Below are 19,565 nucleotides of genomic sequence, written 5' to 3'. Positions count from 1 at the left end.
TCTAGTCCTCACTGCGCCCCAACAGGTCATGTTTTCAGGCTTCCCATTATTTTGCACAGCTGATTGGATCAGTTTCACTGCCTTAGTAATTACCACAGCTGTTTCATCTGAGGGAGGGAAATCCTGAAAACATGACCTGTTGGGGCGCCTTGAGACCTGGAGTTGAGAAACACTGTACTGGAGTATGACCAAATAGCTCTTATTTGGAACCACTGCTCTAGTATAAGCATGTTTATTTTCACCTCATGTGCATGCAGCATACCGTAATGGCTAGTAGCTCTACCCCTTCTTACAGAAGGTTGATACCAGGTCTAATTCAGTCACAAACACTAGTTGCCTGTAAGAAATCAAGGTCATCATTTTTAATGAACACATAATTAAAATAATTAGTGTTTTTTTTTGTTTGTTTTTTTATCTGCCTGGAGTTCAACTTAAGCATTTTGCTCAAAATAGGCTGTCTCTGATATCACAGAAATATAACACATGTAGACAAATTTAGCAAAAAACAACAAAATCAGACATCTAAGCCTAGCACAGTTAAAAAATGTTTCCACTTCTAAACAGATGGTACCTCACACCATATAAACTATCAAAAATATACCCTACCTCCTTCCCTATATGCTAGAGATGCAACTAGCAAGTTGGCAACCTCCTCTACACTTTATGGAGTTGCAAAAACCTTCACAGTTTTTGGAAATATGTATCCACCTTCTTGTCCAACCTCACAGGCAACCTAACTAGATTTATGCCTGCCATGGCCCTATTAGGTATAAATTTTGATATTTACCCCTTAATATACAGAATGATCATGGCTCATAAATTAACAGCGGCAAGGCTTACTATAACCAATTTATGGAAATCCACAGAAGTACCCAATCTTTCGAATGTAATTTCTAGATTAAACACTCAAGCTCAATTCAAATTAATGCAAGCATATAAAAATTACTCCACTACTGCCTTATATCTCTCAGAGGAAGTCGCGAGGCTGTGATGAAACTAGTAGGAGGGACTTGGAGGGCTGACATATGAGGAAGTATCTGGAAAGTTTGTCTAATGCCCTGTACACACGGTCGGACATTGATCGGACATTCCGACAACAAAATCCATGGATTTTTTCCGACGGATGTTGGCTCAAACTTGTCTTGCATACACACGGTCGCACAAAGTTGTTGGAAAATCCAATCATTCTGAATGCGGTGACGTAAAACACTTATGTTGGGACTATAAATGGTGCAGTAGCCAATAGCTTTCATCTCTTAATTTATTCTGAGCATGCGTGGCACTTTGTGTGTCGGATTTGTGTACACACGGTTGGAATTTCCGACAATGGATTTTGTTGTCTGAAAATTTTATAGCAAGCTCTCAAACTTTGTGTGTCGGAAATTCCGATGGAAAATGTGTGATGGAGCCCACACACGGTCGGAATTTCCGACAACAAGGTCCTATCACACATTTTCTGTGGGAAAATCTGACTGTGTGTACAGGGCATTAGTGTGACGGGCCGAGGGAACACTGCCGACCGGAGCCACGGAGCCGGATCTCAGGTGAAACCACCATCTATACACACATGTTGTTTGCATACAGGCTGGTTTTAACCTCTTCCAGTCCATGCTATAGCCGAAAGACGGCTACAGCGCGGACCTATTTTGCTGGGGGGCGTCCATAGATGTCCTCCCGTACTCGTTTGTAAGAACGTTCTTTCATCATTGCATTGATTACTTATATTTATAACACTTTAATTATTTATTTGCTGTTTATGATTGGGAATTCATGTGGAGTTTTTGAGCACTTGTAATTTATTGAGGATCAGGAGATTGTATTGAGCACTGTACACTACTGACCATTCATAATAGGAGGGTCACATATCACATTTATCGTTTACTCATGTTCACTTAGAGCTGCACTCATTTGGTATTAGTTTTTAAAAATAAATGGCAAGCCTGGCTATCTCATCCTAGAGCTTCTAAATACCTAAAAGAATGTAACCTTTAATAGTACTGGTGAGTTTGATATAACCTTCCTTATTATATGAGATTCAGATGTAGCTCATTATTTATCACTAAGTTCCTTGATCCTTGTTGATAATGTTAAATTGTTGGTTAACCCCTTCTTACAGTTTGATCCCATATGGAGTAACAGACTAACAATGAGATATCAGTACTTATTATTCTTTTTTCTGTTGTACATTGTTTTGTTCGTTCTCACAATATGTGTTGAACAAGTATTAGGATCAATTGTTTAAAGTGATGTCTAATATTGTCAATATCTGTTATGATACCTCTTATTAAAAATAAAAATGTTATGGTTAAAAAAAAAAAAATGTTTCCATGTCTGTCTTATATTGATGTCTGCTATCTGCTGCATGATTTAAAAATCTCCTGTTTAATTTAGTAGCTTACATTAGGAATGCATAGCTGAAGCTCTTGCCACCTAGATAGAAGCAACTCTGCAGTTTTTAATGTATTAGTGCAGGTGCACCATAATTACAGTCCTTATTATGCCAAAAATGTAAGAATGCAAAGCTTATCCCAAATGCTAACTACAAGATGGCTATTTTATCTTAGCTGCTCTGGAATATATTATTTGAATTCAGTGAATGTAAACTCAATCTTCTATAAAGGATGCAGAACAAAGGTTTTAAAAGCATTCCATGGATACTACTGTGAAATGATTTTTTGACCAATATTAGAAGAGAGAATGCCAGTTCATGTGTTTTTTCTATCAAACACTACAAAATGAGAAGCCATCCGTTTCTTATATAGGAAATCAAAGAAAATAAGAGAGTGGGTCGGAGAAGAATCCTACATAGCAAAGACTGGAGAAAAGCCAGAGGCTATCCCAGGTGAACACATCATTGTCCAAGACCATAGCCTGGTCAGATTCTTGTGAAAATCTCCTTCCAACCTTATTTCTTACTTTATGCTATACCCAGAGGGAAGAAGACACATCTGTGATTTCTCTGGCAATGGGTCAGTGTATTACAGCTGTGATAACTCTTGATACAAAGAGAATTATGTGTTTCAAATTTGGTCCCAGGCTGCTGGAAGACATTCTGTGAACACACACAAGTGTGTGAAGGACTGGGGGAAACAGACTTGCTTAGGTCAACAGGTCTTGCTAAGAACCAGGTTCACATTCAAAGCAAGGCTTTCTACTTTGAATTCCCATCCAAGACTTCTCATCACAAGTCTGAGAATATTCTTCTGGCAGTGATTTACATGCGTGTGTGTCATGGACAATAAAATCATCTTCCATTACTGTGGTGAAGGGAGTATAACAATCTCCCTTGATGCATCATAGATGAATAGACAAATGTAGTGTGTAGGACTGGGGATGAGTTGCAGCGATGACCACAATACACAACAGATTTTGCATTCTGAACTTTACAGGGGACAGAACAATATATTTGAATAAGTTAGATTATCAACAAAAGGTATATAATGTTTACACTGATAGGAAGCACATAACTAGCACAAACCTTCTTTTAGGACTATTGCATTAGACATTTTGTATATATGAGGGATTTGGCAAAAGTGTACAGGAGCATCAGGATCTGATGTAAGTGAACATTGTTTCTACACAATATTTACCAACATTAAACTGTGGGCAAGTTTGGGGTCGTGTTCACATAAATGGGAATTGGATGCGGGTTTCCCTGCATCTAATTTGCATGACAGGTGAGTGTGACCGGCTCTTAAATGGAGCTGGTTCACACAGCTCCGGGGTGGCCGTGGTCTGTGAAAGGGTCCTGTGCGTCTTCTGGTCTAATTCAGGTGCGAATTCAGGCAAAAATTCAGACCTGGTTCGGAATTGGTAAACAGGGACGCACCAGACCCCATGCTGTGAGCTGCAGCCACAGCATGTGTGAACAGAGTCTATAGAAAATAAAGTTTAAAGTAAATTAAAGATTTAATAAAGGCAAATAGGCTGTTTATTTGCAAGGGAAGTTGTTGCAAGAAATTTTCCTTAGAGCTTAGTGAATGTGGTGAAGCACTGCATCAATCAATCATGTGCATAAAAATGCTGTAATTTTATTTTCCTTTGCACATCATTGGGTATTATTTGCAAAGTAAAATTTAACCACATTCACTAAGCTCTGGGGAAAATTCCCTTGCATAGTGAAATGTCACCTGCACATGAAGCTTGTCTTTGAGTGGCCTAATTTGTTTTATTAATTGAAAGGATTCAGCCATCAATGTAAAAGTATTTTTAAAAAGCTATCAATAATGAGCACTTGGGTGCCACACAAACAAGAATTGTTTGAGCCATGTTTTGTGGGTAAGACGATGGACAAATCTCACAAACTAAACTGACTAAACCTAGTACTTGCACAGTACTATGATCACACTAAACAAAACCAGCATATAAAGCATTAAAGTATACCTGTCACAAACATTGGCAATTCAGTTGGGCTGGCTAAATGCGAATGCAAAGCTTGCCATTATCTCTAGATATACCATCAGTTCTGCATTATATGTAAGGTCGCCAAGGGCTCGCCTACAACCCAGAGTGTCAAAGAGGAGAGAAAAATGCCGCTGCCATTAAAGCAAGGGAAGAAGTCAGTATTTTACCTTAGTTATTACCCCCTATACAACAGAGCATCTAACCCATGCAATGCCCAGGGTGACCCCACTGCAATGGTATAACATTTTTCAAATCCTAACCAGACCAGCAACTCCTCCTTTAAACAATGATCTCCAGTAACTGATTTTGGCATTCTAAAATAGTAATAAAAAAGCATTGTCATCATCTAATGATCAGCGTCACTGGTAGCCAATCAAAGGAAATTATGAGTTTAGATGCTCTCACTCTTGTCGGAAGGTGAAATGAAGAAACTTTCCAAATTTATATAAAATAATTAAATATGCACTTACATGTCCTGTCAGTTTTGGTTTACTTTGCTTCTTTATCTGCTGATTCTGCATACATATAGAAATGGGCTTTGACAACCAAAAAACAATGTGGGTACCAGCATGTTAATCAGAAGGCTATAAATTGATGTAATTGTTCTTTTTGGCAGTTCCTTGTAGTCTTTTGGGAAATTATATAAACACATCACTTAGGTTTGTGGTTCTGTATTTCATCAAGTTGTGGCAATAGAAAGAAAGGTATTTGTATATTTTTTCATAGTTACTGAGCAGCTAAACTAGAATTTTGCTCCTTACCTAAATCATACAATGGTAGATTTTGTAATCAAAACGACAGTGTACTGGTTCATAAATTGAACTTACAGTTTGTAGGACATGAAACTAAAAATGAGGTATGTTGAAAGCCTGAATATATACAATATATGCTGGATCTCTTAAGGAACAAGCAAGTTATTGGCTATATGTAATATCCAACTTCCCAACTATAGATTAGAAGAGTACTGCAAATATCTAAAGCTATGTGAAAAATAAGTCCACCCCAGGGAATCTTTGACTTTTTTTTACATATTTGAACAAGCAAACATTAGATTTTAATTTGAACATTGCCTACAGATAAATGTGATACACTTGAACACATGACACATAAAATTGGCATGGTGTATTTGTTCTCATAATTTAAATTAATTAAAGTGCAAAATTGTCATGTGGAAAATCAGTTAAATTAGAACCAGGTGTTCCAGGTTAGGTTCCAATGAATAGAACCTCTTAAAGTAGTATGCTGGTGGAACCTGTCTTATTTAAATTTCAGATATCTAAGGTCTGATGTTCCCTTTGCTATTGACATGTGTGGTGACATCAGTCAAAGATCAATAGAGCTTTCTAAGGCCCTCAGAAAGAAGGTTGTGGATACTTATAAGTCTGACAAAGGATTTAAAAAGACCAGTAGGCAACAAACTGTGAAGTATTTTAGTAGCAAAGAGATTTAACCATCTATATAGTCCTAGGCTTGCTTTGGGATTCAGTAATGACTAACAGAGCCCCTATTTAAAGTGGACTTTGTACTTCCAAATGAAAAAAAAACCTTTATATGTCCATTCCCTTTTGTGCTTGCTTATACTGCAAAAATATACTTACATTGGGGATGGAAAGTATTCAGACCCCCTTAAATTTTTCACCCTTTGTTATATTGCAGCCATTTTCTAAAATCATTTAAGTTCATTTTTTTCCTTCATTAATGTACATGCAGCACCCCATATAGACAGAAAAACACAGAATTGTTGACATTTTTGCAGATTTATTAAAAAAGAAAAACTGAAATACTTTGCTCAGTATTTAGTAGAAGCACCCTTTTGATCTAATACAGCCATGAGTCTTTTTGGGAAAGATGCAACAAGTTTTTCACACCTGGATTTGGGGATCCTCTGCCATTCCTCCTTGCAGATCCTCTCCAGTTCTGTCAGGTTGGATGGTAAATGTTGGTGGACAGCCATTTTTAGGTCTCTCCAGAGATGCTCAATTGGGTTTAAGTCAGGGCTCTGGCTGGGCCATTCAAGAACAGTCACGGAGTTGTTGTGAAGCCACTCCTTATTTTAGCTGCGTGCTTAGGGTCATTGTCTTGTTGGAAGGTAAACCTTCGGCCCAGTCTGAGGTCTTGAGCACTCTAGAGAAGGTTTTCATCCAAGATATCCCTGTACTTGGTCGCATTCATCTTTCCCTCGATTGCAACCAGTCGTCCTGTCCCTGCAGCTGAAAAACACCCCCACAGCATGATGCTGCCACCACCATGCTTCACTGTTGGGACTGTATTGGACCGGTGATGAGCAGTGCCTGGTTTTCTCCACACATACCGCTTAGAATTAAGGCCAAAAAATTCTATCTTGGTCTCATCAGACCAGAGAATCTTATTTCTCACCATCTTGGAGTCCTTCAGGTGTTTTTAGCAAAATCCATGCGGGCTTTCATGTGTCTTGCACTGAGGAGAGGCTTCCATCGGACCACTCTGCCATAAAGCTCCAACTGGTGGAGGGCTGCAGTGATGGTTTACTTTCTACAACTTTCTCCCATCTTCCAACTGCATCTCTGGAGCTTAGCCACAGTAATCTTTGGGTTCTTCTTTACCTCTCTCACCAAGGCTTTTCTACCCCGATAGCTCAGTTTGGCCAGACGGCCAGCTCTAGGAAGGCTTCTGGTCGTTCCAAACTTCTTCCATTTAAAGATTATGGAGGCCACTGTGCTCTTAGGAACCTTAAGTGCAGCAGAATTTTTTTTGTAACCTTGGCCAGATCTGTGCCTTGCCACAATTCTGTCTCTGAGCTCTTCAGGCGGTTCCTTTGATCTCATGATTCTCATTTGCTCTGACATGCACTGTGAGCTGTAAGGTCTTATGTAGACAGGTGTGTGGCTTTCCTAATCAAGACCAATCAGTATAATCAAACACAGCTGGACTCAAATGAAGGTGTAGAACCATCTCAAGGACGATCAGAAGAAATGGACAGCACCATTAAATATATGAGTGTCACAGCAAAGGGTCTGAATACTTAGGACCATGTGATATTCCAGTTTTTCTTTTTTAATAAATCTGCAAAAATGTCAACAATTCTGTGTTTTTTCTGTCAATATGGGGTGCTGTGTGTACATTAATGAGGAAAAAAAAAATGAACTTAATTGATTTTAGCTAATGGCTGCAATATAACAAAGAGTGAAAAATGTAAGGGGGTCTGAATACTTTCCATCCCCGCTGTACCAACCCAACCAAGCAAATACAGCGTTGCCCTCTTCTTTCTCCCTATTTACCCCTTCTCCTAATTCCCCACTGAAGGCCCTATCCAGTGCCTTCTTTGTATTATATGTCATTAAGAGCCAGAAGTAGAAAGAAAAGTTGCCACAAGGCGGATGGATAACAAACATCCATGTTTATTGTGTAAACCATCTACAAACATGGCAGTGACAGTTCCCACCCTAGGACCGGCCCTCTGACGTATTTCACCCAATGAGGGCTTAGTCATAGGGACCGAGACTGTCACTGGCATGTTTGTGGACAGTTTACACAATAAATGTGGACATTTGTGATCTATCAGGTGTGCGGCAGCTTTTTTTTGCTTTTACTTCTGGTCAGTAATGCCCTGTACACAGGGTCGGACATTGATTGGACATTCCGACAACAACATTTTTTCTGATGGATGTTGGCTCAAACTTGTCTCGCATACACACAGTCGCACAAAGTTATCGGAAAATCGATCGTTCTGAACGTGGTGACGTAAAACACGTACGTCGGGACTAGAAACGGGGCAGTAGCCAATAGCTTTCATCTCTTAATTTATTCTGAGCATGTGTGGCACTTTGTGCGTCGGATTTGTGTACACACGATCGGAATTTCCGACAACAGATTTTGTTGTCGGAAAATTTTATAGCAAGCTCTCAAACTTTGTGTGTCGGAAATTCCTATGGAAAATGTGTGATGGAGCCTACACACGGTCGGAATTTCCGACAACAAGGTCCTATCACACATTTTCCATCAGAAAATCCTATTGTGTGTACATGGCATAAGAGTGAACAGCTCAGTTTGCCTCCGGCCCCCGAGATTCAAGTGGTGATGGAAAGGAGCGGCTTGTAGCAGAGAGTATTTACAGTCTGATACAAACCAATCATCAGCAGACAGATTTATCTTCCTGATTCTTGCAGCCAGCCCCCAGATCTTGCATATACACAGATGAAGATCTGGAAATAGTGCCACGATTTCAGCAACTTGAGCCTCAGAAGTTGGGGGATTATATGGGTGGCAGAAACCATAACCAAATAGGTATTCCTATTGCCTCACCTAGGCGAGGGTACATTACCTTACTACTGATTCATGTGATACCTGTGTCAAACAACTCAGGCTGGAAGCAGTGGAAAAGTATTGTACCCATCCCTCACCTCTAAATGGGAAATAAGGAAGCAGGAAAGCAATGCAAACAGAAAGGTATAAAAACTCAACAGAAGTTCTAGCCTTTCCTATCTCTAGGGAAAGCTTTGGCTGAAACTGACCTTTATGTTCCATAGTGAATATTGCTTTTACTAAAGAGTAGCATAAAACGTTCTGGCCTAATGCATTACTAAGTTGTTGTTTTTTTATTATTTTCATGCTGTAAGTTGTTTTTCATAGATCCTTCACTATCAATATAAAATCCATTTTGTGCTAAGTGTGATACAGTCAGGGTACATCATAAGTGTCCATATGTTTTTGGCTATTTCCATTAATTCTCTGTCACGTTTAACTATCTGTTCCCATATGGTAAAGTACAAGCTTTTATAACATCTTTACAAGTACTGCGATAGAGAAACATACTTTAGTGGGGGAAAAAAGCAGCAGCTGTTTCTTTTCTTCCCATGTGTCTACTAAAACATTACATGTTTGCATTAGAGAACAGAAGTGAATTACAGCACTAAACATGGTCACATGAAATCATGCATGCATACTTTATACCTATAGTAATGTGTTACAGACAGTTATATTATTTCAGCGGGAGAGTTATGTGGAAGTGACACAGGTAGAGAAGAGACTGAAATACAGTCTAGTCAGAGGGAAAAAATCCACAACTGAGAATACAAATATCACATACATCTTGAATTATCTGGTCGTGTTTTACATCCAACTAGAAAAAGTTTCCACGGGTCATTTACCATTTGATGTTGATGATTTAAAATGGCACTAGTTGTGCTTGGTTATACTTTATATGGTAACACGTAAAGAGGAACCGTGTAAGTGAAGGGTTATCATGACTGGTTCACGTATCAGAATTCAGAGGATGTGTTTAGTTATTCAAGCCGCATTTCTCTTCTGACATTTTTCAGAAGATAAATCCTTGGCTGTAAAAAAATGTATATAATATATAACACAAGCAACTTTGCTTGTTTTTTCCCCCAAGAAAAGAGGCAAACTGAAGCAACCCATAGCAACCAATTACTTTCCATTTTACTGTAGGTGTATCTTTAAAAGTTGCTACGAGTTACTAGCCTTTTCTTATATATCTTTTTTGTGGCTGTATAACAAATTTATTAAATTATATCTAAAGCGAAAATATTTAGTTTAGGTATGGAGAGAGTAGAAAAGTGATAAATTCCTAGGAAGGTTTTTTTTTTATTTCTGTGTCCCACTGGTCAGATTTCCTGCACTCTGTCTCACAGACACAAGAAGTGAGATAAATGTATGAGTATGGGGAAATTTCCTATAAGGCCCCTTTCACAAAAATAGTATCCATTCAGTCTCAGAAGGGAATCTTAGAATGATCCCCTGCTGAGTCAGATCAGAAAGGTATGTATGTCACATCTGTGACATCCATGCCCATTCAGATTTTTTCTCTTTGGAAAAAAAACAGATCCATGTAATCCATATGAGTGGACAGTGTAAGTGGATTGGTGCTCATCTATAGCCGCCCACTTCCAGTCTGGTCACTACAAGCACACCCAGATGCAAATTTGTATTATTTGGTACAATGGATCCAGAGGTGGTAGATATGGGTGGATATATCCACTCAGCCATAGGAATGTATTGCTGCCCATTTTCATCTGAGTAATCATGGGTTAGAAAATTAAAAGATGGACTGTGCATGTCAAAGGGCCCATAGGCAGCTGTCATAAAGACAGGTGTCTTTATTGGAAGATTTTTCTCTCACCATCTTTTCTATAGGTAAACCAAGACAACAGAGAGTAATACAAATGTCTAATGTACCTTTGGGTACATTAGAACTGACATTATCATTTGCCTTTATCAATAGGTATGAATTTCTGTTGCTTACATCTAGGGTAGGTGCGCACTTTGATCCCAAGCCCTAAGGAATAGGACACTCTAACTGGACAGAAAACTGATGGATTTATGGGACAGGCTGCCAGGACACAAACCCCAACTTGAGAAACAAAGTAAAGTCAAAATAATCTCAAATGAAGTACACAGGAGGTTTTATTTGCAAGATGCCATGCTTGTAGTTAGACAGCACATTTAGATGTAGGTAGAGCAGAGAAAAGGTAGATTCATCCTGCACTGAATACACATATAAATGCCCTATCCAACAGTAAGCTCATGGCAGTTGAGGCAACCAATAAAAACAGGTAATAGTAAAGTCCTTTTTCCCTTTAAATGCATAAAATACAGAAACAGTGCCGTCACATGTAATATTTTGAGACATACCAGATGCGTGCTTCAGTTTGAAAATACTGCACATGCATAACGGAAATGGCCGATAGTACCTAGCTTGTTTTGGAAGGATTACTACATTTTATTGAAGGAAGCAGTTATAACAAATACACTTTTAAAATTTCACTCCCTGATGAATATAAAAACATTCATCAACGACATAAAGTGATACCATGTTTTATGCACTGCTGACATAAACCCCAACTCCAGCCAAAACATTTTTTAGGCAAGGATAGAGAGTAGGAAGGGCTAGAACTAGGTTTTTGTTGATGTGTCTCCATTGTGGGATTACACGTCCCTTTACTATCATTGTGATACCATTTATTTAAAGGTGTGGTCAGGACAGGAATTGGGGTAAAATGTCCCCAACTCGCATAAACTGCAATAACTATATAAAGGATCCCTATACATATCTAAAATAGGTTTTGGCCAGAGTTGGACTTTAAAATGGGAATTGTAATCTCTTTTTTTTTTTTTTTTTTTTACTATATTTAAAAAATATGAACTTCAGCTATTCTATTCATAATTAATAATTTACAAAAAAAAGGTATAAAGTATAATATTAATCTAGGCTAAAAGTTCTGGTAAGTTCTGATTAGGTAAAACTTTGGTTATGCCAAAGCTTGCTCTATCCCTCCCTCACATTCCTTTTAGCCCATCACTTTAACAGACTGCCTCATTGGCAAGTAGGAGTGTGCATGAGGCAGGGTGGCTTTGAACTTTTTGAAATGCTGGTTTTGAACTTTGCCCTATCAGAACAGCCCAGGCTGCTGGAGGTCGGAGCACGCCTGTACTTTATACAGGAAACAAGTTTATTTTTAAGTGACAGAGTTACTTGAAATAATCTTGTCAGTCCGTAATAATGCACAATATAAATCTAGTTCAATGTATAGGTTATAATTATCTGTATCTATAGTTGTGCCTTCTTAATCCTCTTCTCTCATTTCAAGTCTCTCAAACTGGGTCTGTCTGATTGAAAACAGTATACATTTTTATTCATGTCAAGGTACTTGAAATAATTATGTAACTTGGTAATGCAGATGTATGACCTGCTAATTTATGTACCATTCAAATTTTAATGATAGATCCACTTTAAAAGGTTTAGATCAACATATGAATTGCATTATTTCATATAACATCTGCAAGGTTCTGTTTTTGAAGCACATTCTTCCTGTATTGTGTGGTGTATTAAAAAACACATAGCTTTTATTTATCCATCAGTATTTTGCTGCAGGAAAGTCAGTGATGTCTTTTCTTTTTAGGCAAAAGAGGAAAAACTAGATGGTGCCAGTGATTTAAATGCACAGTGTCAGTGACCAAGTAACGTGAATATAAAAACAAGGATGTATTTCTAGGCAAAGTGATACAATAAATAACTATTGGATTAGAAGCAATATGATACACTGTTCCGTGCTTTTCAGCAGAATTATCACTGATACTAAATTGTTCTGTTTAAAAAATCGCCAGAAGACACGTACGAAGTACGTTTAACAAAAAAGTCAAAAAGGCTTTGCAAGAACTTTGAAAAATCCTATTTTAAATAGGTCTTCTCAAAGTTATTAAAGTGATTTTAGGACAAGAAAAATACAGTATAACAAAATAAATGTCATGAAACCTGTCACATTGTGCTGAGATCTCTTCAATGTTGGAAAAATTAACAATATACATAAACTTCCATGTAAAAGTGACATTGCACCTTTAGATTGTACACTTACCTAAACAAGGCTTTTGTGTCTGGTGAATAGTGTTTGTTGAAATACATTATTCTGCTACTATTAACTGCTCACTTTACCCAGGGTCTCAATTTAAAAGCAGTCGTATGGTTGAAAAAAAAAAAAAAAAAATCTTTGCATATTTATAAACCATGGTGATGTTCTTTACAAATGTGCTTTGTGATTTATGGATTTGGGACTCTGAAATCAGCTGAGAACAGTGAAATTGAATGGAAAATTTTTAAAAAGTCACAAGGCTGTCTCTTGTCCAATAATGGAACTCAGTGCTGCATTGAGCAGAAAGAACTCCACTGGGCTAAACACCACTGGCCAATTTTAAGAATGGGATATGTCACAGTGTGCATAACAGAAAGTGAATTTAAGATTTCTGCTCTCTATTATAAATAAGCCCCTATAGTGTACAGTGGCACTGGAGATATTACTGTTATTGAAGCCCAGTTGAACAACCTGAGTAGAAATGCATGCCCCTCCCACATGCATACTTCGGAGAAAGACCTTCTCTAGGTGGAAGCATTTAATTCCAATAGGTTACTTGCTAAGTCAGAGCTGGACCTCTACAATAAGCAGTGAACATGAGATTCACTGATAGCGTTACCAAAGGTAATCACTAGGTGACATGCCAGTCCTCTGCAGAGAGACCACTATTTCCACACAGAGAACAGGTTTTTATACTCTTTTTTTTTTATACTTTTATATAGGATATGGCGGCTTTCTAAAAAAGAACAACTGTAATGCCCCATACACACGATCGGACATTTCGACAACAAAATCCGTGGATTTTTTCCGACGGATGTTGGCTCAAACTTGTCTTGCATACACACAGTCAAACAAATCTTGTCAGAAATTTCGAACGTCAAGAATGCGGCGACGTACAACACGTACGATGAGCCAAGAAAAATGAAGTTCAATAGCCAGTGCGGCTCTTTTGCTTGATTCCGAGCATGCGTGGAACTTTGTGCGTCGGAATTGTGTATACAAGATCGGAATTTACGAGAATGGATTTTGTTGTTGGAAAATTTGAGATCCAGATCTCAAATTTTGTGTGACGAAAAGTCAGATGGAAAATGTCCGATGGAGCCTACACAAGGTCGGAATTTCCGACAACAAGCTCCCATCGAGCATTTTACGTTGGAAAATCCGACCGTGTGTACAGGGCATTAGACTTTGCATACCTTTTGTTTTGAAGGATATAACATATTGTTGATATTAACTGAAAGTTTGATTTGAACTTAATAATAACAGCTACAACACATTATTAAAAAACACTATAAGGCATATAAAAAAAATATTGCTTTGTATTACACTTACTTATAGAAAACAGCATAGTCAACAGTGGAGTGACAGTTTTGAAAGTCCCAGGACTTTAACTTCTGGCATTCTCTGTGAGCACGAAGTTTCACCTTAACGGTCCCTTGGCACAGCTCTGGCACAGTCTTCCTACGAGGGCGGTTACAGAATTCATTAGATTCGACTCTCCAGGAATCTCCAAAGTCATCCACATCAAACTTGAAGTTTCCATCACTACCTATGAGATCATCCCGCTTGTGTCCATTGTAGTTGCCACAAAGGCCACAGAGCTTCCCTTTTAGATGAGGAGCGGCCATCACTTCTACAAAGCTGTCTCCATCCCAGGAAATTTCCAGCCCTAACATACAAACATGGAAATGGCATAAATGTTTTGGCCTCAAATTAGGTCAATTAGCGATATTACAGAAACTGGCATGCAATTGCACAGAGCTTTATAATACAAATGAAGCTGAAGTCCCAAAAAACAGCTAATTACACAGACAAACTGCATATATAAGAACTATTATACCCACCAATTTTTTGTTTTAATATCCTTCAAGTTCTGAGATTTACACAGCTCTGTCACATTGCACAGCTCTGTCTGGCAGGGTAGGAGACCTTATTTTTCGCTGCTGCAGTTAAGTAACATTTACAAGTCTTGTACCTCATCCACCCTGTGACTGGACAGTAAAAGGAGAAGCAGCACACTGTCAAACTCATTGCTGTCACTCTTCTCTCTCCTCCTATCAGTATGCACTTTTCACTGCTGCACAATTGATTGGCTTTTTGTGTTGCTGCTCTTCTTCTGAACGCTACTGTGCAGGAGATTGCAAGAGGCAGGTGCAGGTACTTACAGTGCTTGCACTTTAAAATGCTTTTATAGATGTTTTAATAGGGCCCTGTATTAATTTGGGTCCTTCATGTCAGCCTGAAGTTTAGCTTTAGGCTTTTCATCATTAGTATAAAATAACATAATGATGGCAGACCAAAAGGTGATTGGATATTATAACTGGCTCACCCATAAAGCAGGTAACCTAGACATCAAAAACACGCCTTCATTTAAGGAGTCACAAGAAATCATTTTACCCATTCTATTAACTCTAGTGTTTCTTACATAGAATATTTGCCTTTCTATACAGAAGATGATTCAACTCAGGACATCGTTAACCTCTCCAGCGGTAATCCCGAGTGTGGCTTGGGGTGAATTTTCATTACCAAAAGCGGTAACCCCGAGCCACACTCGGGATTGCATCGCAGGATCCAAGCAAAGTTACTTACCTTGTGCCCAGGATCCTGTGATGTCCCCCCACTGTGTCTGCAGGCTGTGTACTCTGCCCAATGTATTACTGTGCCGGTATCCGTTCCCTGCGAGCGCCGCAATAAACGGGGGCAGAGCCCGGCGGCAAATTCAATATAGTGAAAAGAACATAACACATACAGTACACTGACTTCCTGATGACACGTGCTTGAGTGTGAAATGCACTGAAACGAGGCCTGAAACGCACATTAACAGGAGCCCTCCACTTCCGCTCAGGTAGCAGAGATGCGCGCCGCGACTCATACAGTGGTGACGGAACGAATTCTGCTTCCCCTTGTGCTGTTTTTTATGACTGCTGTACCCAGAACTGGACTATGTAAGTGCTAAACTTTTAAGGATTTAAAGCGGGGGTCCACCTATCTATCGTTTTTTTTTTTTTTGAGTTAATTCACAAACTTTTCTTCTCAGCATTACATACTCACATATTGTGTGTAATATGTCCGCCTGTGTCAGATTTCGTCGGAAAGAATAACTTATTATTCACTGCAGGCGGTTTCCATCTTCATTGTGGGCATTTGAAGCCCACAAGCATTTATTTCCTGGATGTGGTGAATGCTGTGCTCCCAGCATTCACCGCTCGTTCCCGCACATGCTCAGTGGCATCCTGGGAAGCCTGAGACTAGCTCCCAGGAGTCTGGGAGAGGCTAGAAACACGCCTACTCCCATGGGAGGAGAACCAGGAAGTGCAAAGAAGAATAGAAAAATAAAAGGTAATTACGGCGATTAAAATTTTTTTAAACGGCATGTCAGCATCTAGGCAAGGAAGAGAATACATACAGATATTGTTCAAAATTTGGGTGGAACCCCGCTTTAAAAAAACAATATTACACTATTCCTGCCTTCTGTGGCTCTTTGTGGCGGAGCCAATTCCACAGAATCTTATGATGAGAGTTGGATGTATGCAGTAGAGGATACATAAGTTTGAAGAAAGTCATGTTCATATACCTTTGCATATTGGACTGGGATCCGGTTTCTCCCACATACGGATTATTGACTTGGGATAAGATTCCTGAAGGGGTTAAATCGTTGAAACGAGGAGTTTCCTATAATACATGCTTAATGGTCACCTGGTGGCCGAGGCTATCTGGTGAGCGCATTTCATTATCACTTCGGGTGAAGCACCACTGTATTTGGAGCACATTGCACTTTAGAAGCATGGTGTTGGAGCATTAACCATAGTGCTTGTTTTGTGCACTTTAAAGCGGCGTTCCACCCAAAAGGGGAACTTCCGCTTATTTGTCTCCCCTCCCCCACAATTGGCACCTCGGGGCTCCCTCCTCCTCCTCCCTCCTCCTCTCCCTGTCGCTGGGCCAGTAGGAGAGAGGAGCGGCGCCTCGCACATGCATAGAAGGGTTCTCGGCATGAAGCCGTAAGGCTAAACTGTCGGGTACCCTTACTCGCCATGACGGCGACAGCACCCGACAGCTGATGGAAACATCAGCTGCGGTGCCGAAATCACTGGACTCCAGGACAGGTAACAATTTAATTGTTGCATAACACTGTGTATGAATAATTTATTTATTAATTATATTTGCATAATTGCACCCTTTACAATTATTATTTTATACAGTACACTGTAATCTGTAAGATTACATTACTGTATCAAATCATTTCACCTCCCTTTTGTTCCTAGTGCTTTGTCCAGTGCCCTGCCTGCAGTTTTATATTTTATATATCGTTCTTTCTGCCTGGAAACTTGAGATTGTCCATGGCAACCAAATAGTGTCCCTTCACGTCAAAAGTGGGTTTAGACCAGCTAGAAAAACAGCAATAGTAAATTAGAACACTTGCAGAATTGAGTGATAGTGAATTTCATCACCAAACACTGAAAGTGTCGACAGAGACAATTCTGCAACTGAGCAAATTTCTGTGTTTTTGATTTGATTACATTATTGAATAAAATGTATTATTATTAAAATTATTATTTTTTATAATTATTTATAGTTATTTTTTATATTATAATTTATGATTTTGTGTTTCAAACTTTATCATACCCGGGATGTCTACTAGACTCTTGTTCACAATTTATTTTAATTATACATTTAGTCCCTGGGTTACTAACGGGATAGGTTCTGTAGGTTTGTTCTTAAGTTACATTTGTATGTAAGTTGGAACAGGTACATTTTTTAAGTATAACTCCAGCCCAAAAAATAATTTTTATGTTTTTAGGATAGCATAGAGAAGGGTTAACACCCCTGTAAGGTTTGTTTAGCTATCCCTGCCCCTGTTCAGAAGATTTCACCTCACTTTCTGTCCCTGTGACAATTGGATCTTGAAGATTTTTATTACTGACCTTCGTTAACCAATATTATTGTTTTCATTTCATCATGCCATTTGTATGTAATTTTGCACTTTTTATGAATGAACTTAGGAAATTCTTCCATAGACTGAATCTTAAATGTTCTTTATTTAGGCAGGTTTAAATGTGTTTAGTAAGCAATATCTTCACTGTTATGAAACATGCTGGTTACAAACAGTTCTGTCCCGGAAGTCGTCCGCTTGAAGATGTCAGCAGATGGGCAGGGAGCTCAGGGACGCCGCATTGCTGGAGCTGAGGTGAGTATTGTTCCACTTTAGGCTAAAAGTGATTTCTCCCTAAGGGAAAGGAGGACCATCACCTTAGGACATTAGCAAAAAACTGTGGACTCGCAGAGTGGGGTAAGGTAATGTGGGGGACCCAAGGGGCATGTTCTCAATAACTTGGCAGTGTCCAACAAACCTGAAGGTATGAGCCTATAATTCAGGGTAAATGAATACTCAGCCTGTGTCTTCTACTGTAGAATCAAGATATACCTTCCATGTTTTCAGGAGCTTTCTCTTTCTGCTGTACAAATATTATGTGTGCGATTAAGAGAATATACATTCATAGTCAACACTATTTATTTCTAAAACTGCAGTTTCACCAAGGCTTGAAATGTACTACAGCAACATTTTTTTAATAAGTAAACTTTAACTGTAACAATTTGCCAGCAAATAATAATAAATCTTCAGTACAAATGTCTTTACATGCACTTATTACATCCTTATAGGCTCCAACAGACATCTCTTTGTAGAACTGCTAAGAGCTGTACTGTATACATAAGGCCAGAACACACAGATGTTTCTCATGCACGACAATGTGGATTGTTCCAAAATAAAATTATGCTGTTTTTAATAACAAACATTCAGCTGCTGAATTTGATTATAAGATAAAAGGCATAATAATTTGTTTATGTAAAGTATTATTCTAAAGTCCATCAGCACTCTCGCTGGGCATATTTTAATAATCTACTTGTAGAAGTTGAGAAAGATTAAATGCTTGGTTACTATAACGCTGGTAATGTTGTAGGTATTCCAGTTATGTCAATTTCTAGGGTCCTATTCAAGAAGCTGTGGGTCCCACTGAGGCTCATGAAAATCTATTATTAAAGCCACTGGCAGGAGTCTGGCTTTGTGGCTATTACAGTAAATTAATTAATAAGGCCCTTGGAAGAATTTCTACTGTTTAAGACAAATGTGCTTTGTTGCCAATGACACATCTTAATGATTGATGCTTTTGAAATGGGTTTTAAAACACATCATAAAGGTAATTTCTAAATGGCAATGCAAATTTGGAAGTAACTTGACTCTTTTTGGCTTCGCTTCATGATCTTAGGTCATTGTTGCTTTAGTAATTTTTGTCCCAAAATGCCTTTTTGCCGGCCTTTTCTAACATTAGGTTGGTATTAAAAATAATAAAATAACCGATAAACACAATTAGGGGGGTAATATAATTTAATCACTGAAAAAAGTTTAAAAATTTGGATGAAGCAACAATATTATATATCCTCAACATCACTGTAATTACCGTAAATTAAAGTCGAACTCCAGGAAAAAAAATGACTTTTGTAGTGCCCCCCTCCTCCACAAGTGTTCACATTTCTGAAATGTGTCTGTTGTACCATGTACTTGTGTTAAAAAGTATCCTGTTCTCTTTGTTTTTCTTCCTTTGTGTGAAATACCTGGTGATCTAGCCATGCCCCCTGCTTTCATATTGGAAACTGACCATGGTGAGAGCACATCCATCCCAATGTGGTCATTTTTGCTGGCTGTCCTGAAAGCTGTCCTGTCATGGCCAAGACTTCTGCTGAACCCCCCCCCCCACACAACTCTTCACGGGGAAGATCAGTCTATTGCTGTTTCTATGCCTCCACCCCCCCTTGCCGTCT

The 19,565-nt window shown here is 38.8% G+C and overlaps 1 protein-coding gene across 1 annotated transcript in view; it reads right to left on the bottom strand.

Moving 5' to 3' along the window:
- Positions 1-19,565, bottom strand: part of BMPER (BMP binding endothelial regulator) — a 351,352-nt gene that overhangs the window by 66,570 nt on the left and 265,217 nt on the right. Inside the window, exon 13 of the mRNA XM_073630479.1 lies at positions 14,082-14,418. Coding sequence (XP_073486580.1) covers positions 14,082-14,418 — 337 coding nt within the window. The remainder of the gene's footprint in view (positions 1-14,081; positions 14,419-19,565) is intronic.

This window comes from Aquarana catesbeiana, linkage group LG05 (assembly GCF_042186555.1).
Source record: "Aquarana catesbeiana isolate 2022-GZ linkage group LG05, ASM4218655v1, whole genome shotgun sequence".
Lineage (NCBI taxonomy): Eukaryota > Metazoa > Chordata > Amphibia > Anura > Ranidae > Aquarana > Aquarana catesbeiana.
The sequence above is the reverse complement of the archived record's forward strand: the minus strand, read 5'-3'. Positions and strand labels throughout refer to the sequence as shown.